At 38.3% G+C, this 25,440-nt stretch overlaps 2 protein-coding genes across 2 annotated transcripts in view; one reads left to right on the top strand and one right to left on the bottom strand.

Moving 5' to 3' along the window:
• Positions 1–6,221, bottom strand: part of ppil6 (peptidylprolyl isomerase (cyclophilin)-like 6) — an 11,217-nt gene extending 4,996 nt beyond the window's left edge. Inside the window, exons 1-6 of the mRNA XM_062044486.1 lie at positions 6,058–6,221; positions 4,882–4,961; positions 4,702–4,797; positions 3,203–3,382; positions 3,027–3,089; positions 2,808–2,955 (exon numbers count right to left, since the gene is read on the bottom strand). Coding sequence (XP_061900470.1) covers positions 2,808–2,955; positions 3,027–3,089; positions 3,203–3,382; positions 4,702–4,797; positions 4,882–4,961; positions 6,058–6,079 — 589 coding nt within the window. The 5' untranslated portion in view covers positions 6,080–6,221. The remainder of the gene's footprint in view (positions 1–2,807; positions 2,956–3,026; positions 3,090–3,202; positions 3,383–4,701; positions 4,798–4,881; positions 4,962–6,057) is intronic.
• Positions 6,222–6,479: 258 nt separating this feature from the next.
• Positions 6,480–24,390, top strand: LOC133648419 (flap endonuclease GEN homolog 1). The gene is made up of 13 exons (XM_062044485.1): positions 6,480–6,765; positions 8,576–8,771; positions 8,836–9,012; positions 9,106–9,216; positions 9,296–9,369; positions 10,947–11,032; positions 16,165–16,315; positions 17,792–17,828; positions 17,899–17,979; positions 18,058–18,188; positions 18,274–18,335; positions 19,415–19,564; positions 21,417–24,390. Exons 1-13 carry the CDS (start codon positions 6,605–6,607, stop codon positions 22,457–22,459), a joined length of 2,460 nt encoding a protein of 819 aa, XP_061900469.1. The 5' UTR covers positions 6,480–6,604; the 3' UTR covers positions 22,460–24,390.
• Positions 24,391–25,440: the final 1,050 nt, after the last annotated feature.

The raw sequence follows: 25,440 nt of genomic DNA, 5'->3' as shown, positions 1-25,440 counted from the left end.
TATATTACATATAGTGTATATATATATAAATCATTATGAAAGTTACTTTTTTTAAGCTTGTTATACTGTACAGGCCAAAAGTTTGGACGCTTAGAAAATGGATGGATGGATTGTCACTGAAGGCATCAAAACTATGAATGAACACATGTGGAGTTCTTCAAAATAGCTACCCTTTGCTCTGATTACTGCTTTGCACACTCTTGGCATTCTCTTGATGAGCTTCAAGAGGTAGTCACCTGAAATGGTTTTCACTTCACAGGTGTCATAGATTTGATGCCTTCAGTGACAATCTACAATGTAAATAGTCATGAAAATAAAGAAAACACATTGAATAAGAAGGTGTGTCCAAACTTTTGGCCTGTACTGTGTGTATATATATATAAAATCAAACCAACATAACCAGGAGGTAATAGCTCAACAATCAATTTTTTTATCCAAACAACACCGTCGTATGCTGGCATGTTGTGGTGTTTGCGATTCCAATGATGTGGAGGACCTGATAATAATACTTAGTTAACACAAACACAGAATATAACCTGGTGTGACAAATCATAACAAACAACATTACAGCAAGCTTAGATGTCAACTCTGAACACACACACACACACACACACACACACACACACACACACACACACACACACACACACACACACACACACACACACACACACACACACACATACATTACCCAACAAGTCTCATTTGTGCGCTCCAAAACCCAAAAAAGAAAACCATTTTACCATGTGTCTGGGACTATGTGTAACATTGTTGAACACTCTGGGAGTTTCAGAGTGATAACCAAGCGGTGAAGTCACTGTGACTTTAAGACTTTAGTGACGTGTTTTGCCCAAGTTACGCCAACGGATATCTCCATATATGGTAGAGGTTTACCCGAAGAGCTTTGCGTGAGTCCACCATTTTTATTCAGTTTTAGTCCAAAGTTGTTGTTAATAGGTTCCTTCTTTTTCTTGATGCTCCTGTTGCGGAGCAGACTTGCTCGTACATACACATGCATGCTAAAATCCTCCGCTGTTGCCATTTCTAATACAAAACCCAAAACCAGTGAAGTTGGCATGTTGTGTAAATCGTAAATAAAAACAGAATACTATGATTTGCACATTTTTTTCAACTTATATTCAATTGAATAGATTGCAAAGAGAAGATATTTAATGTTTGAACTGACAAAAGGAATTTTCTTTTGCAAATAATCATTAACTTACAATTTAATGGCAGCAACACATTGCAAAAAAGTTGGCACAGGGGCATTTTTACCACTGTGTTACATGGCCTTTCCTTTTAACAGTAAACGTTTGGAAACTGAGGAGACAAATGTTTGAAGCTTTTCAGGTGGAATTTTTTCCCATTCTTGCTTGATGTACAGCTTAAGTTATTCAACAGTCCGGGGTCTCCGTTGTGGTATTTTACACTTCATATTGCGCCACACATTTTCAATGGGAGACAGGTCCGGACTACAGACAGGCCAGCCTAATACCCGCACTCTTTTACTACGAACCCAAGCTGTTGTAACACGTGCAGAATGTGGCTTGGTATTGTTTTGCTGAAATAAGCAGGGGCGTCCATGAAAAAGACATTGCTTGGATGGCAACATATGCTGCTCCAAAACCTGGATGTACCTTTCACCAATCATGGCACCCAACTGTTCCTAATTAGCTTGTTTACCTGTGGGATGTTTGTGTGTTTGATGAGCATTCCTCAACTTTCTCAGTCTTTTTTGCCACTTGTGCCAGCTTTTTTTAAACATGAGCTAATATTTGCAAAAAATAACAAAGTTTACCAGTTCGAATGTTAAGTATATTGTCTTTGCAGTCTATTTAATTGAATATAGGTTCAAAAGGATTTGCAAATCATTGTATTCTGTTTTTATTTACCATTTACACAATGTGCCAACTTCACTGGTTTCTGCTTTTGTACAATGTAGTGTGTTGTACTAACTTATATCGGTCAGTAGACTCAAAATGGAAGCGCAAAAAGCAACAACATGGCTGACAGGGAAGAGACGCAGTCGATGGGGTCTTGGCCTGAAGGAGGGCTTCGGAACGTAAATAAGACCGCCCACAAAACGGCACATTCTGAAGAGACAGTCAAAAAACGACTTGAAAATGGTCTGTAAAACGAACATCTTTGCATGACCCCTTTAAGGAAACTAGTAGCAACTGGTTTTCTGCTAATGTTGTGGTTAATTTATCACCAAATATTGTCAAGGGATTGCACAAACATTGTTAACACCTGTCCGTCTGATTATGTAGGTCAAAGGAGATGTAGGCTGCAGCCCTTTTTGCTACATGAGGGTAAAGAGGTGTGGCTAATGAACGCCGAAGAGCAGGTCAGGGTAGAATTCTTACAATAACTGAAATAAATGGCCCTTCAGATATGAAAACATTCTTGGGGACAATTGATGAGAGAGAGAGAGAAATGTAATCATTTGAATGGAAGAGAAATTGGGCTACAGCAGGAAGGTAACTTTTATCATGCAGGGCAAAAAGGCCTATTTGTGTATATCCCTGCACATTAGGTTGCATCTGTTTGTACTGAAAAATACTTTTTTTTTAAATTATAATAATTTGGACACCTTTGATTACAATTTTGCATACATTTGCATACAAGTGGTTTTATTCTATTGGATAGGACTTGTATTTCCAAATATATTTAAGTTCTCTGTTAAGGACTAATTCACAAAACATACCCCTATATCACCATGATTAATCCCCAAAAGAATTCAAGCTTTGAGAAATCCCTATTTCATTTGGTATTGCATTTACATTTCATGTATTTATCATGATTACCTCCGCCTTGCACCCAGCCTTTGGGTACTACGCGATGGAACAGCGAGCCCTTGTAGCAGAGCGGGTAGCCGCCGGTTGAAAGGCCTCGCTCTCCTGTGCAGAGAGCCTCAAAGTTCATTGATGTCTTTGGGCATACATCTGAGAATAGCTGCATGAGAGTGAAAACAACATACGGTGAGGGACATTATATTTTTTTAAAGACATATTTAGATGATTCACCTCAAACAACAACGTCCCCACAGGCTCTCCTCCAATCTCGACATCCATGAAGACAAACCTATGCTAAAAATGCAAGGGAAAAACAGAGGAAATATACATTCTCCTGCACTATATTTACCTCCCGATTACATATCATTAAATCTATGATGGATACAATAAACTTAGTGGAGACTTGCCCCAGATGACTGGAGGTGTTTCAGGTAGTGTTCTTTCACACAGGAAGCCTGCGGAGGTGTGCACGTGAAGCCCCACTGGTTCTCGGCCCAAGTGGCAAGAGCCCCCTCATCTCCAATGAAATGACCATCCAGAAAACACATGACGCTGCTGGAGAACTCCCATACTACGCCACGTAACTCCTTAACATCAACAAAAGGTAGATTGACGTCACCAGTAGAAAGTTCTATTAATGCTTATACACTGTAGTTCAGGGGTGTCAAAGTCAAGGCCCGTGGGCCGGATCTGGCCCAAAGGGGGCCGAATAAATTATCTATGGCCCCCGGGATGATATTTGATTAGTATTAGAACCGGCCCGCAGGCCACAGCCGCCTGCTGCTGTTTTGCACGCACTAATACTCCGTCAGTGTTGGTGCTAGGAATTTTCAAAATGGGGTCCCAATGACCCCATCAAGTCATAAAAATGGAATCCCACAGTAAATTTTTGGGTTCCCACTTTTTTGTAACCGTTTTGAAAACAAATTATAAATGTATGCATTATCCTGTTATATCTCACATTCTATATTGTGTTTTGGAAAAAGAGTTACTTAATTCATTAAAAAAAATAATACAAAAGAAAACATATTTTTATACATGTGTATATGTTATTCAATTATTAACATTCATTCACTTTCTTCTTTACTTCATAGATCTAAACTAAGAGTCCCCAAACTTTTTGACTTGAGGGCCACATTGGGTTAAAACAATTTGGCCGGGGGTTGGGCTGTGTATATATATATATATATATATATATATATATATATATATATATATATATATATATATATATATATATATATATATATATATATATATATATATATATATATATATATATGTATTCCTCGTGCACTAATTGACTGAAAGAGCATGCACTTGCCGTGCGCTCGCCCGACACAGATGATGTCACGTTATCGATGGGAAAATTCATTTTTAGACAAGGGGATTTATTGGAGACACCGAGAGTAACAAGCAGTAGAAAATGAATTAGAAAGGACAGATTTTAAAAATAACAATAAAAAAAAAGTATATACTGTATATATTTTTTTTAACGAGGGACTTCCCGCGGGCCGGATTTTGGACACTGGTGGGCCGTATTTTGGGGACCAGTGATCTAAACTTTACCGCTGCCTGTATTTTTGTCTACATTTTTATTGTAATATTTTCAGGATGTGTTTGTTATATTTTTGGCCAAAGTAAGACAAAGAAAACAATCTGAAGTTGTCTTTATTTTTAATTTTTAATGATTTTAATAGTCCGGCCCGCATGAGCACAGATTTTCCTCCATGTGGAAAATGAGCTAAAATGAGTTCGACACATCTGCTATAGGTGTACTTGAAGATGACATTGATGACCCTTTTCCACACAATTCAATTTAAGAGCGGGATATCATTTGGTATGGTCATTTTGTTGCAGATTAAGACAAAAAGTGCACTGTTTAGTAGTTTTCCTCTATACTTACCCTCTTCTGGTTGCATAGGTAAGCATGCCAGTCAAATTCAAGTAACGGTCGAATTGTTGGCTCCACAAACTTGCGAGGAAACTTCTGAATAAGTCCCTGTTGTGGTAAAAACAAACACACAGATGGTAAAGATTCCAGAACAGTAATAATTAGACAAGCAAAAGAAAAATAAGGATTTACCTGTGTGATACTCTTGGCAACATAAAAGTGGGGTTCTTTAATCAACCCAACAATTTCTATGTGCGGCTTTGGGTCTGTACCTGGGGGGAAAAAATACAACCTCATAAAAAGGAACAAGCGGTAAAAAATGGATGGATACAGAATGGTTGTATTTTATTTAACATCACCACGTGTTATTTTTTTTAGTTAGTAATGCCACTTGACATATTTTACTACATGAATATTTTATACATTCACTGTCCAATGATGTGTTGTATCAATAAATATGAGAATTATTGCATTCCATTCAAGGGTCAGAAACTCAAAACTTTAGGTGCCAATTTTAAGTTTAATTTAATGATACATTTGTGTAAGAACCACAAGTATTAAATGGTAATGGTGCAAAATTGGGAGATACGGTATCCTGGGTGTTTAAAAACCAACAATGGTCAATCACCAAAATGATTCCCGGGCGCGGCCACCGCTGCTGCTCACTGCTCACCCCCCCCTCCCAGGGGGTGATCAAGGGCGATGGGTCAAATGCAGAGAATAATTTTGCCACACCTAGTGTGTGTGTGACAATCATTGGCACTTTAACTTAACTTAAATTGAACACAAAACTATCTCACAAAACCGTAAAAACATCCGCGCAGTGGATTTTGTGAACTTTTCCACCCCCAATATATACAAATAATATATCTGTGTTGGCCCTGCGATGAGGTGGCGACTTGTCCAGGGTGTACCTAGCCTTCCGCCCGAATGCAGCTGAGATAGGCTCATGAGCCTATCTCAGCTGCCTCTTAACTATAAATTCTTGTAAAACCTTTTAAAAAAAACTCTCTAGGGTAGACTTAAGGTACAGACTCTTTTACATTATATGACGGTTAACTTCTTTTTACACTTATATTGCACTCTTCTTATCAGAAAAAAAGAGGTAATTTTCCATATTTATAAATTCTAGGTCAACAAACATCGACAATTGAATTGTGTTAAACCTTTACGGTTCCATCCATCCATCTATTTTCTACCGCTTGTCGCGGGGGGTGCATGATCATGTACCCCCCGCGACCCCAAAAGGGACAAGCGGTAGAAAAAGGTTGGATGGATGGACAATGACCAAACAGAAGTTACTAGGATAGGGCACATTTGGTGACACTCCCAAAGTTTGTTAGTTTGCTATGAAAATAAGTCACTTACTGTCTGCACGTAAACAAGCCATTATTTATTTGTTGTGATGCGTATTACACTATCTCTGTATAATTGTAGCGTTCGAAAATCACTTTAGTTCCTTTCCCAGCCAAATGTTGTGCAATCGCAACTTCAACTACAACCTAAACGTAGTGATAATATGTAAACAGGAGCCTCGTATCCAAGGCAACAAGCATTAGGCGGCGCTGGATTATGGCGTCATAGAAAATATAATGGCGGCGTTCCATTTAGTTCAGTGACCTCTCTATTGTTTATTTTTCAGGGGTATACGTTTCTTTTTGTTGATTTAGATTGTACATGTATGCTTAATTTAATATTTATTTATCATATTTGCCTACAAAATAATTTGTTTCAAAATTGTTGAGCGTTTAGGCTACAACAAGGAAAGCGTATGATTGAGGGGACAAACCTAATCGGTCGCAGCCAAAAAGGGCGCCCGCGTTTGAAAATCACCGAGCCATTGTTGTGTTATGTGTCGTGCGGTTGTCATTTTTCTCGGCCGTTTACTTAATAAAAAGCAAATAACTGTTCGGTCATGGGTGTCCAAGGTTTATGGTCCATCGTCGAGCCGGTTCGGGAGTCGGTGCCACTGTACAGTTTGAGCGGAAAGACGCTCGCGGTTGACCTCAGTTTGTGGATCTGTGAGGCCCAGCACGTCCAAGCAATGATGGGCAGAGTCACCAAGCCACATCTCAGGTAATATGAACCATTTAACTATGGACAGTTGGGAAGAAGTTATCCTAGATGAAAAGTGGACATGGAAAGCTCATATATTGCTTGTGAAAAATAAGGTATCTAAAAGCTTATTTATTTTTGAACAAGGTTGAATACAGTTTCCTGTATAATACAGTGAGAAATATGGGGAAATACATATCACAGCCACATAATGCCTTTATTTCTTTTACAGAAGAGAGTAATTCGTATTATTTTTAAAGTAGGATATCGAGACCACACAAATCCACTCTTCATTAGGTCTACATTGTAGAATTGCATACTCCTATACAGTGTTTTTCAACCACTGTGCCGTCTGGTGTGCCGTATGAGATTATCTAATTTCACCTATTTGGGTTTAAAAAATTTTTTGCAAACCAGTAATTGTAGTCTGCAAATTATGTGTTGTTGTTGAGTGTCGGTGCTGTCTAGAGCTCGGCAGAGTAACCGTGTAATACTCTTCCATATCAGTAGGTGGCAGCCGGTAGCTAATTGCTTTGTAGATGTCGGGAACAACGGGAGGCAGTGTCCAGGTAAAAAAGTGTCTAATACTTAAACCAAAAATAAACAAAAGGTGACTGCCCCTAAGAAAAGGCATTGAAGCTTAGGGAAGGCTATGCAGAACAAAACTAAAACTGAACTGGCTACAAAGTAAACAAAAACAGAATGCTGGACGACAGCAAAGACTTACTGTGGAGCAAAGACTTACTGTGGAGCAAAGACGGCGTCCACAATGTACATCCGTACATGATATGACAATCAACAATGTCCCCACAAAGAAGGATAAAAACAACTATAATATTCTTGATTGCTAAAACAAAGTAGATGCAGGAAATATCGCTCAAAGGAAGACATGACACTGCTACAGGAAAATACCAAAAAAAAAGAGAAAAAGACACCAAAATAGGAGCGCAAGACAAGAACTAAAACACTACAAACAGGAAAACAGCAAAAAACTCCAAATAAGTCACGGCGTGATGTGACAGGTCTTGACAGTACACCTACTTTGAGACAAGAGCTATGTTGATGCATGCTTGGTTATGGTTTAAAGTCATATCCAACAATTGCGACAACGACTTTTTACTGTCAGCCGAGTTTCATTTTTTAATTATTTCTGCTGGTGGTGTGCCTCCGGATTTTTTCAACGCAAAAAATGTGCCTTGGCTCAAAAAAGGTTGAAAAACACTGCTCTCTTAGTGAGTTCAAAGCTAGAAATAAAGTTATTCCGAAGGACTTACAAAAGTTATTAGTGTTCACGTCTGAAGATGAGAACCACAAAAGACCGTATGACTTTTAACATTCAAGAGCGCGAACAAATTTGAAACAAATGTGCTTGTCTGTTGCTGGTGTGAAAGCATGGAATTCTCCAAAGAAAGACTTAAAAAGTTGCAAGAATATGTTTGAATTTAAAAAGAGTTAAAGAAAGAGACAACTGGCATTATATCAAACTGAATTTTGATTTTGATTGTACGTGTCATTGTGAAAATGCTTAAACGAAAATTGAAAAGCATGTTGGCGTTCGGGTGTTGGTGGAGGGAACAGTGATAGAGTCATGTAAAATAATTTGTGTTAAAAAAGGGGCAGATAAATATAAGAATATTCTTCCTCCATCTGCTCCTTTCTGATCATGCAAATGTATAAGAAACAAAAAAAACTATGAAAGTGTGAACTGTACGTGGCTTGTATATATGCATTTTCATGAAAGGAATAAAAATAAAAGATGATAAAGAAGTGTTGCAAAATTATTACAAACGCCTATGGATGGTTGAGGGTAACGTTGCTGTTTTATGTGCAGGAATCTATTTTTCCGGGTCTCTTCCCTTACTCTCATGGGAGTGAAGCTTGTCTTCGTCATGGAGGGAGAGGCCCCGAAACTGAAAGCTGAGACCATGAGCCAGAGGAATGCAAACCGATTTGGAGGGCCCAAAAAAGCTGTTCTCAAACACTCCACAAACACCAGCAGAGGACGCTTTAAGGCCGTGCTCAGAGAGGTTTGTATCTGTCAGCAATGTTTGCCATGCACAATAAATACTAACCTTTCTTATTTCTGTCCAGTGTGCAGAGATGTTGGACTATCTGGGTGTGCCGTGGGTGACAGCGGCAGGGGAGGCCGAGGCCATGTGTGCATACCTGGACTCACATGGACTAGTGGACGGTTGCATCACCAACGATGGAGATGTCTTCCTGTACGGCGCACGGACCGTCTACAGAAACTTCAATATGAACTCTAAAGTGTGTATGAACTTTTACACAGCATATGTTAGCCAATCTAACACAATCAATGCAAACAATAAGCCGTGAAAATGTAATGTTTGTACTCTGTAGGACCCCCAGGTGGACTGTTACAAGACCTCACGTGTCCAGTCACAGGTGCATCTCTCCAGAGAGAACCTTGTTGGTTTGGCAATCCTCCTCGGATGCGATTATATTCCCAAGGTATGGGGTCAACCTTCAACATTTTTATGATGGTATACAGTAAATAAACAACCAGCGTCTATGTTTATTTTTCTATAAGGGAATCCCCTGTGTTGGTAAGGAGCAAGCGCTGAGGCTGATCCAGACACTGAAAGGACAAACACTTCTGCAGAGGTACAAAACCCAAAGCCAGTGAAGTTGGCACGTTGTGTAAATCGTAAATAAAAACAGAATACAATGATTTGCAAATCCTTTTCAACCTATATTCAATTGAATGGACTGCAAAGACAAGATATTTAATGTTCGAACTGAGAAACTTTTTTTTTTTTTGGCAAATAATCGTTAACTTAGCATTTAATGGCAGCAACATGTTGCAAAAAAGTTGGCACAGTCCCATTTTTACCACTGTTTTACATGGCCTTTTCTTTCTACTCTGAGTAAACGTTTGGGAACTGAGGAGAACAATTTTTGAAGCTTTTCAGGTGAAATTATTTTCCCATTCTTGTTTGATGTACAGCTTAAGTTGTTTAACAGTCCGGGGGTCTCCGTTGTGGTATATTAGGCTTCATATTGCGCCACACATTTTCAATGGGAGACAGGTCTGGACTACAGGTAGGCCAGTCTAGTACCCATACTCTTTTACTACAAAGCCATGCTGTTGTAATACGTGGCTTGGCATTGTCTTGCTGAAATAAGCAGGGGCGTCCATGATAACGTTGCTTGGATAGCAACATATGTTGCTCCATAACCTGTATGTACCTTTCAGCATTAATGGTGCCTTCACAGATGTGTAAGTTACCCATGCCATGGGCACTGATACACCCCCACACCATCACAGATACTGGCTTTTGAACTTTGTGCCTATAACAATCCAGATGGTTCTTTTCCTCTTTGTTTCGGAATACACGACGTCCACAGTTTCCAAAAAAAATTTGAACTGTGTACTCGTCAGACAACAGAACACTTTTCGACTTTGCATCAGTCCATCTTAGATGAGCTCGGGCCAAGTGAATCCGGCGGTGTTTCTGGGTCTTGTTGATAAATGGCTTATAACTTGCACTTACAGATGTAGAGATGAACTGTAGTTACTGACAGTAGTTTTCTGAAGTGTTCCTGAGCCCATGTGGTGATATCTTTTACACACTGATGTCGTTTTTTCATGCAGTACCGCCTGAGGGATCGAAGGTCCGCAATATCATCGCATACGTGCAGTGATTTCTCCAGATTCTCTGAACCTTTTGATGATATTACGGACCGTAGATGGTGAAATCCCTAAATTCCTTTCAGTAACTCGTTGAGAAATATTGTTCTTAAACTGTTGGACAATTTGCTCACGCACTTGTTCACAAAGTGGTGACCCTCGCCCCATCCTTGTTTGTGAATGACAAAGCATTTCATGGAAGCTGCTTTTATACCCAATCATGGCACCACCTGTTCCCAATTACCCTGTTCACCTGTGGGATGTTCCAAATAAGTGTTTGATGGGCATTCCTCAACTTTCTCAGTCTTTTTTCCACTTGTGCCAGGTTTTTTGAAACATGTTGCAGGCATCAAATTCCAAATGAGCTATACCAGTAATTTAAAAGAAATAACAAAGTTTTCCAGTTCGAACGTTAAGTATCTTGTCTTTGCAGTCTATTCAATTTAATATAGGTTGTGTTCCGTTTTTATTTACGATTTACACAACGTGCCAACTTCACTGGTTTTTGTTTATGTAATGAAAAAACAGCAATATGTGATAATTCTCTCAGGTTCACCCAGTGGAAGGATGAGGTGACATGCGTGTCTCAAGGAGTTGTGAAAAAGGTTCCTCACTGCCACTTATGTCAACATCCCGGTGAGTGGTTCCACAGCTTTGAACTCTGACCTGCGTTTTTTGCCCAGATAAGCGGTAGGACACAAGTAAGTCCAGAACATTTGTTGTAAGTATAGAGTGGAACATTCAAAGGCTAGTTAGAATTTTTTTTCAATTGAGATCAATTATGGTAGAAATAATGTGTTTCGGGGTCAAACCGTGGCAATATTACGTCTTTTTAGCTGTACAGGCAATGATAAGAAATTACATTTTACTGTCTGAGTACATTAGCTAACGGTGTATAATAGGACTAAAATAAACAAAACATACTTTGATGACACATGACATACACCATGTTCATGGTTCTTTACTGTCATAAAAGTGTTATGTCCATACTTTAGGTCACATTGTACGAGGGATGGGTACTGTTAACATATGAACTGATACGGTGCCAATTCTCGGTCCCGGTGAGGGCATGGTCAGTATGACATCATCATATAATTTGCAACTATTTACTTTAAAAAGGCACAAAAACAAATCTGTTATTTTTAACTAGTATTAACACATATTTATTCCCACTTAATATTGATTTGCTCTATTTTTCAATTGTTACTGCTGATTGTACAATGTACTTTGTTGAGATTTTTTTATTTTTAGAGATTTCTCCTGTCCTTTAAGTCACTTTTTCTTTATGATAACAACTACCAACAAATCTAGAATCTATTTATGGTGTTATTCTCCAAATTCTTGTTTAGAGACTTTATACTTCTGTCAATCCCATATCCGCGACAAACAGCGAGCTGTACAGAGCCTGCCGTCACACTTGTTGCGACCCTTCCTCTCCTTAAAAGCGGCCATTGTAAACGTCAATTTTGAAGATTGCTGTTCGCGAGTATATCTCGATTACATTAAAGTACGTCCACATCGCAGAGATGCTGACTCCGCTCCAGATGACCCTGTGCGTATGGCTTATGTCATCACAACATCCAGTTTCGACAGCACTATTGCGGTGATCAAAGTCTTTTTTCGACGGCCACATTTTCGGTGCATCACTAGTCAATAGAGTGCAAATAATGAACTGTTATTGGCGGAGGATAAGCGTGTTGGCAGAGAATGAGGAAATGTTGTGTATCTATGAGTGAATCACGGAGACGGAGGTGTGTGTACGGAGGAAATACAGTCGTGGTCAAAAGTTTACATACACTTGTAAAGAACATAATGTCATGGCTGTCTTGAGTTTCCAATAATTTCTACAACTCAAATTTTTTTGTGATGAGTGATTGGAGCACATACTTGTTGGCCACAAAAAACATTCATGAAGTTTGGTTCTTTTATGAATTTATTATGGGTCTACTGAAAATGTGACCAAATCTGCTAGGTCAAAAGTATACATACAGCAATGTTAATATTTGGTTACATGTCCCTTTGCAAGTTTCACTGCAATAAGGCGCTTTTGGTAGCCATCTACAAGCTTCTAGCAAGCTTCTGGTTGAATTTTTGAACACTCCTCTTGACAAAATTGGTGCAGTTCAGCTAAATGTGTTGGTTTTCTGACATGGACTTGTTTCTTCAGCATTGTCCACATGTTTAAGTCAGGACTTTGGGAAGGCCATTCTAAAACCTTAATTCTAGCCTGATTTAGCCATTCCTTTACCACCTTTGACGTCATTGTCCTGTTGGAACACCCAACTGCGCCCAAAATCGAACCTCCGGGCTGATGATTTTAGGTTGTCCTGAAGAATTTGGAGGTAATCCTCCTTTTTCATTGTCATCCCCAAACACACGTCAAAAGTGCTAAAGGAATGGCTAAATCAGGCTAGAATTAAGGTTTTAGAATGGCCTTCCCAAAGTACTGACTTAAACGTGTGAACAATGCTGAAGAAACAAGTCCATGTCAGAAAACCAACACATTTAGCTTAACTGCACCAATTTTGTCAAGAGGAGTGGTCAAAAATTCAACCAGAAGCTTGCGAATGGCTACCAAAAGTGCCTTATTGCAGTGAAACTTGCCAAGGGACATGTAACCAAATATCAACATTGCTGTATGTATACTTTTGACCCAGCAGATTTGGTCACATTTTCAGTAGACCCATAATAAATTCATAAAAGAACCAAACTTCATGAATGTTTTTTGTGACCAGCAAGTATGTGCTCCAATCACTCATCACAAAAAAATAAGAGTTTTAGAAATTATTGGAAACTCAAGACAGCCATGACATTATGTTCTTTACAAATGTATGTAAACTTTTGACCACGACTGTACTTGTTGGAATTGGGCCCTTTTGTAAGCATAAGATTGGCAATAAAATATAAAAAGAGCATCAGTGTCTTCCCCCGGAAGCTTCAATATGTTATTTTAATTTGTTTTCATGTAAAAAAAAAAACTTATTTTTAAGGTGTGGCGGCTAAAAAGTTGCCACAATCAAATACATCAAGGGGAAACCGAGGATACTCAACGGTACCAATTTTCGGTACTTATTGTGTGTTAATAAATTTGGTTTTTGATAATAAAATGTCTTTATTGCAACATTTAAAAATTTAGCTGATTAAGATAACTCCTATCCAGTTGTTATATAATGTTTTACTATCACATTTCTGAGTTTCATTTGCAAGTATGATAATAAGTTGCAATCACATTTGCAAGTCCAATACGTTAGATGGCAGTCGTGTATAGTTTATGGTGTGTTGGCTAGTCAGTTTAGGCTTTGCGGAATTTAGTCTTTTGTTGAAAACTAAAATAAATAAATAATGGAAGTATTATCTGTTTGACTGTAATGTGCATCTTAGTTGTACTTTTCATTAACACATTTGGAGGTGTTGAAATCGCCATGTAAAATCGCAGTAGCATGTTATTAGCAAAGCCAGTGTATATTAGCATCAAGCTAGCTCCTTTTTGTAAAATAAAGCCTTACTTAACTTACGTAAGAGCGTTATTACAGTGAATTACTTTGTTGGCATTGGAAATTGCAGCATTGCCTAGAAGTAGTTTGGCTGAGTCTGCGCTCTCAGTGCTGCTAGAGTGATTGCTAAGTGCCGAAGTTCGGAGAGTCGGCAACTGGGCGTGATGTCATGCGCAATACAGCTACTGTACCATAACCGTTGGATTTTACGGTAGGAACGTCGGGATTTGGTCGGTGCCAAAAACAATAACAGATTCAGTACCCATCCCGACATTGTACAGTCATTCTCCAATAAAAAACAAAACAAGTTTACATCTGTCTTACTAGACTAAATAAAACCAATATCTACAAAAAACATTGTATAATAAAGATGAATGAAACAAAAAACATTCACTCTTTGGTGAGATGTGACTGACATAACGGTCATAGTTCATCTCTTGTTAAATATTCTTAACAATGTAAAAGAGAGAGGATTACTGCATCTTCCAAGGAGGCCAGTCTTTTTCCAATAAATATAAAGTTCTAGTGTAGCTTATTTCACTTTAGCAATGGAGTATTGTACTGAGCAGCCGGGACGCAGACAAGAGAGTGTGAACCAATCTCCTATACTGTAGTTACTAGTTACCATCATGTATTTTTATTATTTGCCACCCACGGTACAAAACCCAAAACCAGTGAAGTTGGCACGTTGTTTAATTCGTAAATAAAAACCGAATACAATGATTTGAAAATCCCTTTCAACTTATATTCAATTGAATAGACTGCAAAGACAAGATATTTAATGTTTGAACTGAGAAATATAATTTTTTTTTTCAAATAATCATTAACTTAGAATTTAATCTCAGCAACACATTGCAAAAAAGTTGGCACAGGGGCATTTTTACCACTGTGTTACATGGCCTTTTCTTTTAACAACACTCAGTAAACGTTTGGGAACTGAGGAGACTATTTTTTGAAGCTTTTCAGGTGGAATTCTTTCCCATTCTTGCTTGATGTACAGCTTAAGTTGTTCAACAGTCCGGGGTCTCCGATGTGGTACTTTAGGCTTCATATTGCGCCACGCATTTTCAATGGGAGACAGGTCTGGACTACAGGCAGGCCAGTCTAGTACTACTACTCACACTTTTTACTATGAAGCCACGCTGTTGTAACACATGGTTTGGCATTGTCTTGCTGAAATAAGCAGGGGCGTCCATGATAACGTTGCTTGGATGGCAACATATGTTGCTCCAAAACCTGTATGTACCTTTCAGCATTAATGGTGCCTTCACAGATGTGTAAGTTACCCATGCCTTGGGCACTAATACACCCCCATACCATCACAAATGGTGGCTTTTGAACTTTGCGCCTATAACAATTTGGATGGTTCTTTTCCTCTTTGTTCCGGAGGACACAAGGTCCACAGTTTCCAAAAACAATTTTAAATGTGGACTCGTCAGACCACAGAACACTTTTCCACTTTGCATCAGTCCATCTTAGATGAGCTCGGGCTCAGCGAAGCATGCGGCATTTCTGGGTGTTGTTGATAAATGGCTTTCGCTATGCATAGTAGAGTTTTAATTTGCATTTACGGATGTAGCAACGAACTGTAGTTACTGACAGTGGTTTTCTCAAGTGTTCTTGAGCCCATGTGGTGATATCCTTCACACACTGATGTCAGTTTTTGATGCAGTACCGCCTGAGAGATCCAAATTCAAATGTTGGTTTTCAGCCTTGCTGCTTACGTGGAGGGATTTCTCCAGATTCTCTGAACCTTTTGATGATATTACGGACCATAGATGGTAAAATCCCTAAACTCCTTGCAATAGCTCGTTGAGAAATGTTGTTCTTAAACAATTTCCTCACGCATTTGTTCACAAAGTGGTGACCCTCGCCCTATCCTTGTTTGTGAATGACTGAGCATTTCATGGAAGCTGCTTTTATACCCAATCATGGCACCCACCTGTTCCCAATTAGCCTGTTCACCTGTGGGATGTTCCAAATAAGTGTTTGATGGGCATTCCTCAACTTTCTCAATCTTTTTTGCCACTTGTGCCAGCTTTTTTGAAACATGCAGGCATCAAATTCCAAATGAGCTAGTATTTGCAAAAAATAACAAAGTTTACCAGTTCCAACGTAAAGTATCTTGCCTTGGCAGTCTATTCAAATAATTGTATTCTGTATTTATTTACGATTTACACAATGTGCCAACTTCACTCGTTTTGGGTTTTGTATTTTATTAATCTTACAGTTGTCCATTTTTCTGTATTCTCACGTTCATATTTTTTGTTTTAGGCTCGGCCAAGGCACACGAACGCAGCGGTTGTACGCTTTGTGACAGTCAACGATTCTGCCAACCTCAGGATTTTGACTACCAGTGCCCATGTGACTGGCACCGCTGCGAACGCACTCGCCAAGCACAGTCTGTCGAGACAAATATAAAAAGGTGTGTGACTTTGTTGGCGGTTTTATTGTCATCTTTTAGCGTCTAACTCAGGGCTATTCAATTACATAATGAAAATGGCTACAGTTTCAAGAGCCAAAGGGCTCAAGGGCCGGACAATGAAATGTGGTTGTTTCGTCAGAAAGTGCCTTCGAAGGTTATATTTGAGAATGCGTTTATTTAAATGCAAAGTAAACACATCAACTTTCACACTGCACTGTCAATAGACTCATTAATCTGCCCTCGCTACTCAGTCCAGCGTGAGCAGCTGGACAGATAGTTAATAGAAGCTCTCGAGAGTCTACAAGTTTTGTTGAGGATTGATGTTCATTCTTTTGAATTATTTTCCTTCCTCTGTTTTATTTTTTACACTTCTCCCTTCATTTAGGTTTGTTAGACTAAAAATAAACATCACTAAACTATAATGTCCATTGTGTATTTTACACGAATAAGTGTTTTGTTTTTTTTAGTTTAGGTTTAGTGTTAATACAATCACAAACAATACTACAGATGTTTATGCAGAAGCAAAACAACATCCACATTGCACACAAATAAACCTAAGCTGTAGCGTTATTGCTCTCTACTGGTCAAATTTAGCACTACATGCATTAAACAAGCTCTTAGACTTAGACAAACTTTATTGAGCCACGAGGAAAATTGTTCCACACAGTAGCTCAGTTACAAAGGATGGAAAGGATAATGCAGGTATAAAGTAGACTAAAAATGTACCATAGTAGCAATCTAACATATATGTAATATTTACATATCATATCTACAGTATATAATACATACTGATATATTATAATATTAAATTGTATTGTATTTGTATACAAAATATAACAAATGAATTTATATACTTATTTTTAATTTACCGGACTTACTCTCTGGCAATAAAAACACGACCACGAATACAAAAGACATCCCAAAGTCAGCATTTTAAATACAAAACAAGCTAAATATCTTTATGCACAATATCTACTTACAAAGGTTTGACCAAGTTTCGTGATGAAGCTTAAACGTGTGGATTTCTACAGTTGTTGCTGGTCTGTGTTGCTCGCTGCTTAAAATGTCAGACAGAAAACAATGACTCGAGCAGTGGCTCGGTGCAGAGCATTCATATTTTGTTGTCCAGGCGCTGTTAGAAGTCAAATTTTCAAAATGTAATTAGATTTTGTTTGAGGGTTTTGAATAAGTAGCATTCTACTCACCCCACTGCTGCTTCATCGTTACACATATGCCTCGCTGTTGCCCCTGCAGGTTAGCGGAGGTACTGCATACATGAGCAATTCCAGTTTGGAATAGTTTCACCAAGCCTATTTGGATAACGTTCGGCGGGCCAAATGAAAAGGGGCCCGCGGGCCGCTGTTACTATTCACCTGGTCTAACTTTTGTCACTCTTAGCCACTAGCATTTACCATTTACAAAAATATTGAGCATTTGTACAATTTCAAAAGATGATTTCCCTGTGTGTTATTTCAGGAAAACCCTGGCAAGTCAACACTTCCCATTTACTGAGGTACAGCCAATTTGTGTTACTCCAGTACTGCTGTAGAATAGATGTTACATTTATCCCAATTTCTCTGCAGATTATCAACGAGTTTTTGATTTCCAAGGATAAACCTGTTGCAAACTTCAAGAGGAGGCAGCCAAATATGCTTTTAATGCAGGTTATTTGTTTAGCATGAAGCTCCATTTTCAGTGTTCAGATTGTTTCCTAAAAAGTGTGTTTTTTGTTATTGTTATAGAAATTTGCATATGACAAGATGGAGTGGCCAAAGCACTACACCAGTGAAAAGGTTTTGGTCCTGATGACTTATGCAGTGCTGATAAACAGGACATGTGGGAGATCAATGTCATCACAAATCAAGCCTATTCGGTACAACTTTTGTATTTCCTTTAGAAGATCATTTGGGTTTTTCACATTATGATTACAATCCTTTCTCCTCACTCCCTATAACAAGAATAGTGAAACCACGCGTGAGAAACTCAGTGTCTTGCTTCGAAGTCATCTGGACAACACCAGGTAAGTTCCAAAACAAACATCCTCTCGGCTTGAGTGACAGGCCTGCTGCGGGGTACAGAGGTTAGGGTGTGGGGTGCTCGTCACCCGATTGTTAGTGACTGGCTGTGAGGTGTGCATCAGAGGTGACGGATCACTCACAACAGCCAAGAGGTGCTAAAGTGGCTTCCTCCCCGGGCTGAGAAATCTGTCATATTAGAGTCTAGTGCACTAACAAGGCTGTCTCGTACCAGTAGCCTGGAAAAGGCAGCGCTGTTTGTGTTTTTCATTAAGAAAGAAATTGAATATGAATTATTAGGGAATGATAAGCTTTTTGCATAAACTTTTTAAAACCCTTGTTTTCCACTACACTTTTTTACTTTACAAAGTTGGACTGTTAAGACAGTATATTTAATATTAATAATATTATAATAATATTAATAATTACTAACTTATTGGATGTATTATTACTGTTAGTAACAGTATTTTTGGGGCTTTTCATGCGCCACATTTTTTTTTCTCAAAATCCATTATATTAAATATTCTGAATATATTTGTAACTATTTCATTTATGTATATATGAGTTATAAATATTTTTTTAATACTTAATTATATTTAGTATTTTTTATGTTACAGTTAAAATAATAGTAAAATTAATTAAAACACATAAAATATAGCTTAAACAATAGCTTAAACTCAACTCATGCATAAAGAAAGACATAATGAACATCTAGAAAGTTACCTTTTGTTGCGAAAGTAATAAAGAAATTGACAAAAAGGTTGGAGGTTATTATTTTGTGGGTATTTGAAGACTATCTTTAGGCTAAATGCTAAGGCTAGCATGCTAAATAGTTATCTAGTTCGGTTTGTATGAGTTGAAACAAGAGCATAGGCTAACTGTGAAGCTGCATTTGTGTTTACTGCATTAACCTTTATCTTGTGTTTAGTACAAAAGCTCCTACAGGGGCTTAAAATCCCTAAAAAAGTGCTAGAATTTCAAATGATGACACAGCCATCAGGTTAAAGTTGAATTGCATAATATATGTGTAAAAACAAGGTGGCGCAATAACAAATTGTCTGTGGCTTTGATGCACTCTCTGCAGATCATTACGTGTTTCCTGAGGATCATCCTGCGGAGGATCAGCATGAGGTGAGGTCGGTGGAGGAGGAGTCCCTCTTTAGTGTGGCCTTCCCGGAGTTGGTGGAGAGCTATCTGAGGGACAAAGCTTTGGCTGAAGCAAACAAGACAAAGAGTAAGACCATAATGATGCTCATATTACAGAAATGTATTATTTTGTTGTTTGAATATGACCAAAACGAGAGACATACCCCTACCAAATACACATGCTTCGTTGGTGATCAAAGACAACTAGATTTCTAACTTGTTTTTGCAAGCGAGGCAATTACGGCCGCTGCGACACCTGAACATGTTAGCTTGACAGCTCAGCCAGTCCACATCAAAGGATCCCGCCATGAGGTGTCTTTCCGTCTCGCCTATCATGTACTCGCTTTTGGACCACCTTGTGTTGTCACGGCTGGAGCGCTTCACTTCCCCATACGAACTTAAACTCGCAGCCCAACAATTAGATCAGAAAATGTACTCCTCAAGGGACAATACTAAATAAATACAACTTCCAAGTAGTCAGTGTACAGATTATACTTGTATAGCGGAATAGATTTACAATCCACTGAAAGTGGGTCAACACACAGCCATGAAACACAAGTGAGTAGCAAGGTAATACAGTCAAGCATGGTGGTGACAGCGTCACGGTCGGAGGTTGCGGTTCATTAAGGGAAACACGCAGTGTGACATTCTGAAGCAGAAACTGAGCTGCCAACATGATGAGTGATGTCATCATAGAGTGTAAGATGATTCCAGTAGCAATCTGTGTTGCTCTGGTGAATTCTATGTCCAAGAGGATTAAGGTAGAGCTACAGGAGAAAACAATTGTGCTCGCACAAAATATTCACTCCAACCACACTATTTGGACATGTTTGCTCTCAAGTGTACTCACTTGTGTTGCCAGCTATTACACAATAATGGTGTGTTGATAGTAAATATGGTCTGCTGTAGGGGCTGTACATTGACTATTCTAAAGTTTCATTTTTATTGTATTGTCCCTTGAGAAAATATAGTTAAAATGATCTGCACTTTTTTGGAATTTTGCCTATCGTTCATAATTATTATGAGACAAGAAGATAGATGTATTTTTTATTGCATTCTAACTTGTAAATAAAAGTCCGCTTACCATGGAGTCATTGGAAGGTCCTCGATTCCGCCCATAAAGCCCTCTAAATAACCATTCCAAAAGTGCCAACAATACTTAAGTTACATGTCGTGACCAGAATGTTAACCAAATATTAGTGATATTGTTATTATAAAGCAGACAAACTAGTTATAGCGGCGCCGTGATCACAGCGAGCTAAAAAGAGCTAACTAGTTTGTGCTGCTATATTGACATAATCGGCCGGTGAGCTGCTTTCTCTTCTAAGCTTGTGAAAGTTAACACTTTGGCATCCAATTTACTCCCGGCAATAACAAGAAAGACACGAAAAGACGCTTGGTTACATCCTCCGCCCCCTTTTTTAGCGAGGATTATGAGTCATTCTTCATCTAGACGGGGATACATCTCGATAATTCAGCATCCAAGTGAAAGCAGACATTGTACAGTAGGAGGTGTTTTATTATGTGTGTTGGCTCTCTTGAATTCTGCAGTAAGTAGTAATCGGTTATGTAGTTGATGGTAAACACGGACATTGTGATGGGTTTTTCAAATGAATGCACCGCGTATGCTTAAAATGAGCAAAATAGGTAAATATTACAGGGTATTATAAATGTGCCTGTTACTACAATACATACAGATTGAGGCGTTTTGATGTTTTTCTAAGAGGCTTTAAAGGCAGAATAGAGCGACTCCTATAGGCTCCGTTGTAAGCGGACTTTTGCTTGCGTTTATTTACTATTTAGAATTCATAAAAAACATGCGTGTACATAAAAAATTGTGAATGACAGGCAAAATTCCCCTCAAAAAGTGCAGTTCCCATTTAAATGTAAGAAGTGTAACTCACTGATGGTGTCTTTTTTGTTTTGTTTTGTTTTTTTAGAGCGGAAACCAAAGAGCAAAAAGTACAGGCCCTCTGATGGATCTGAGGAGATTTTGGATCTTGTGGCAAAATTGAGCCTTCAAAGCTTCTCTCCAGAAAAGGCGAGGGCACAGACAAAACAAAGAAAAACACCGCCTGGTATGACTCCAAACATACCGGAAGTGGTGGTTTTGGACTCGGCTGTAAGCCATAAACCACATGATGATTCACCCAGTACGCCTCAGGCTACGCTTTCGCCGTCGGTCTCCGCCGTTATTGACGCTCTCCAACTTAGTGACATCAACTGGGATGCTTTGTCCTTCACGTCCACTCCGCCTCCTCAATCGCCTAAAGCCACGTGTGATGACGTCAAGGACAAAACCTCAGAACCTCAACCAGACCGCTGTGTCACCGAGTGTCCTCTCAGGGAGAGGCTACTCATGAGAAATGCCGCCAAAACCAAGGAACTAAGCTACCTTGAACACATTCCCTCTCTTAACCCCACTTCAAAACCAAGTGCAAACAGTTCTAAAGATAGTGATGGGAGAAAGACATCTTTGAGCAAAAAAGAGCTGGAAGACTCTGCCAGAAAACTGACAGGGACAGACAGAAGACCTCCTCACCAGTATAAATTTATCATGAAACAGCAGAGGTGCTATTCTGATCCATGTCCGAGTGACAAAGACAGAAACATGGCCTCCAAGAAGAGCGTTTGCATGAGCGTGCCTTCATCCAGCGACGACAGCGACGTAGAGAACCTGCCGACTGCACCTCGGAGAACCACAAAGCCCTTACACAAGCCCAAGGGAAGGATCCTATTAGATGTCCGTCTGAAACCTGTCCGTGGACCACTTAAAACCACTAGTGGCAGTTGCCAATCCTCCAAATGTATGCAGAGCTTGGAGAATGCAATACACCCTCAGGTAGAAGCAGCTGTTCCTGATCTGTTCCCTCCCACCCCCGTGTCCCCCATCATCGTGTTAGATAGCGATGATTCCGTCGTTTTTAGTGGGGACAGCCCTCTGCCCTTGGCAGAGAGACTCAGGCTCAAGTTCATGCAATGACAAAAGCAGGATGCAAAAAGATGGAAGCTGTGTGGAGGAATTTGTCATGAAATGCATTTCTACAGTTACGAACCACTCCAAACCATATCTGGTAAACCTGCACAATCAAATGGGATTCAATACCACCGAAAATGAGCCTTTACAAAGATGCATATGCTTTAATTATGTCCTCCAGATATACAGTATATGTCAAGAAATTAGGGGAGATAAAAAAGCAACAATAATCAATACTTGATTACTTAATTGGCACTTCAATTTATTTTTGTACTGGAAATTGAGGGAACACATGATAAATTCAACTATAATAATTCTGTAATTGAGGGGACACATGATAAACACAACTATAATAATTCTGTAATTGAGGGGACACATGATAAACACAACTTTAATAATTCTAGCAGTGAAATAAATTGGTTTATTTTTTTCCACCTTTAATTCGTTAATTAAAATAAATTGTTCATTATCTTTTCTTTTTCTTTTTTAATTGGCATAAAATACCTCCAACCCCTTTTGCTTCACAGACTAAATATTTGAAAATAAAAGACAGATAGTAGAAACATCTGTCAGTATGATGCAGTGCAGAGCCCACAATAATAAACATCTTGTTATATTCATAGCTCCTCGACACCTGAGCTTTATTATTTTCTTCCTTCTATTGGATATCAGATTGTGCAGCTCATATACAGTAGTGCCAGGTAAGCTGGATCCTCCATTGCCATTTCATAACACTTAACAGGCTTCACATAATTTTGGCTCCCCAAGAGGACACTAGGCCTTTTTTTTTTTTTTTTTTTTTTTTTTACAACTTCTCTGGTATTGGTCCCCCCTTGATCATGAGTGAGGGCTTACACACCTTCTCAGACATGAAAGGTCTGGCATGAGCCTGGTGACAGCTGCATCCTCTTGGCCAAATTACAACTCGCTGGCTTTATATAGGCGTATTTTTCTTCTAATAATAAACACTTAAAGTACTTTGACAATAAGCGGTAATAAAAACACAAATAATCACTGACATGCTAACTCGCTGTCAGATTTTGGCGTTTCAGCTGTAACTTTTTTGCGGTTGTTGCTATAGCCTTATTTTGCTACACAAATAAAACCAAATATTATCACCATCATGTTCTATTGAATATGTTCATATTGTATTAATATTGTGGACATATTGTGAATAATAATACCTCTTCAAAACTGAGTGTACATTCCTAGTGGTTTGATTGTTTATTTATATATATATTTCTCGTTGTCCATTTTTATACCAAGCTGAGTTTATAAATCAATAAAAAAGGCTATTTATCACATTAAAACAAATAATAATGGACTCTTACTATTTACATGCTGTATAGATACTTATTATATTATGTAGTTACTGAACTTTTTCAGTAAGTTGTGTGTTATATTGTCATTAAACAATATAAATTGAATAAAATGATGTTTTTAACGTTATTTTGGCTTTATCGATTGCACTCTTTTCAGGCAGCCCAATATTTCTAACATGGTTGTCGTGAAATAACCAAACAGGTCATGAAATACATAATTATCAATGCATTACAATTCTGATTGTTTTTATTGTAATTTTCATACTTTATTGCACCCTTTTCACAAACATGTTTTTGTAGTTCTCGTGAATTTTTTTTTATCATATTGTTTATTTATTGTGTGCATTTTTTCTTTTTCTCTCTTTCTTATCTTTTTCTTTTAAATTGTAATTTTACTGCCTTATTTACATCATGACCAGGAGACTACAGATGAAAACTAGCCTTCTTCTTTTTAACCATGTGTTTTATGAAATTGCATTGTCCCCTTTGAAATGATCTAATCAAATCTAAAAATAGATAAATGGTACATACTATACAGTACAGGCCAAAAGTTTGGACACACCTCCTCATTCAATGTGTTTTCTTTATTTTCATGACTATTTACATTGTAGATTGTCACTGAAGGCATCAAAACTATGAATGAACACATGTGGAGTTATGTACTTAACAAAAAAAAAGGTGAAATAACTGAAAACATGTTTTATATTCTAGTTTCTTCAAAGTAACCACCCTTTGCTCTGGTTACTGCTTTGCACACTCTTGGCATTCTCTCGATGAGCTTCAAGAGATAGTCACCTGAAATGGTTTTCACTTCACAGGTGTGCTTGAAGCTCATCGAGAGAATGCCAAGAGTGCGCAAAACAGTAATCAGAGCAAAGGGTGGCTATTTTGAAGAAACTACAGAATCAGAATAGTTTACATTGCCATTGTTTGAGAACAGGTTCACAAACTATGAATTTTATTTGGTGCAACATAAAACACATATAACACAGAATAGAATAACATGAGCTGTAACTGAGCTATCAGATCTTGTTATTGTTCATGTGCCTGATGGCCGAGGGGGAAAAAACTGTTCAGGTGGCGGGAGGTGTGGGTCTGGATGGACTGTAGTCTCCTGCCTGAGGGGAGAGGGGAGAATGGTTTGTGTATATAATACACAAACTTAAATATAAAACATGTTTTCAATTATTTCACCTTTTTTTTAAAGTACGTAACTCCACATGTGTTCATTCATAGTTTTGATGCCTTCAGTGACAATCTACAATGTAAATAGTCATGAAAGTAAAGAAAACACTTTGAATGAGCTGTGTCCAAACTTTTGGCCTGAACTGTATACACTGTAAAAAAAAAATTCTGTACAAAAACGGTCATCTACTGGCAGTTACGGCTGCCAAACAAAAACCATAAAATTAAAGTAAAACATTGTAAACCAAATAATGATCAAAAACATATTTACAGAAATTTTCATGAAACGTTTTGCGGAAAAATATCGTAATTTTACAGGTTTTTACTAAATTATTAACATCAACCACCTTTAATAAAGTGACGATGCAAACAGTTCTGCAGAAAAATACCTTTATTTTACAGAGATTTTCCAAATTATTACGATCAAACACCTTTAATGAAGTGACAATGCTGGCAGTTCCACAGAAAAATACCATTATT

This window comes from Entelurus aequoreus, linkage group LG04 (genome assembly GCF_033978785.1).
Source record: "Entelurus aequoreus isolate RoL-2023_Sb linkage group LG04, RoL_Eaeq_v1.1, whole genome shotgun sequence".
Classification (NCBI taxonomy): Eukaryota; Metazoa; Chordata; class Actinopteri; order Syngnathiformes; family Syngnathidae; genus Entelurus; species Entelurus aequoreus.
This window is presented reverse-complemented; position numbering and strand designations above follow the sequence as displayed.

Coding starts and splice junctions, on each gene's coding strand:
- LOC133648419 (XM_062044485.1), top strand. CDS start 6,605: ATGGGTGTCCAAGGTTTATGGTCCATCGTCGAGCCGGTTCGGGAGTCG. Junction 11,033..16,164: donor CCACTTATGTCAACATCCCG/GTGAGTGGTTCC, acceptor TTTTTGTTTTAG/GCTCGGCCAAGGCACACGAA. Junction 19,565..21,416: donor TGAAGCAAACAAGACAAAGA/GTAAGACCATAA, acceptor TTGTTTTTTTAG/AGCGGAAACCAAAGAGCAAA.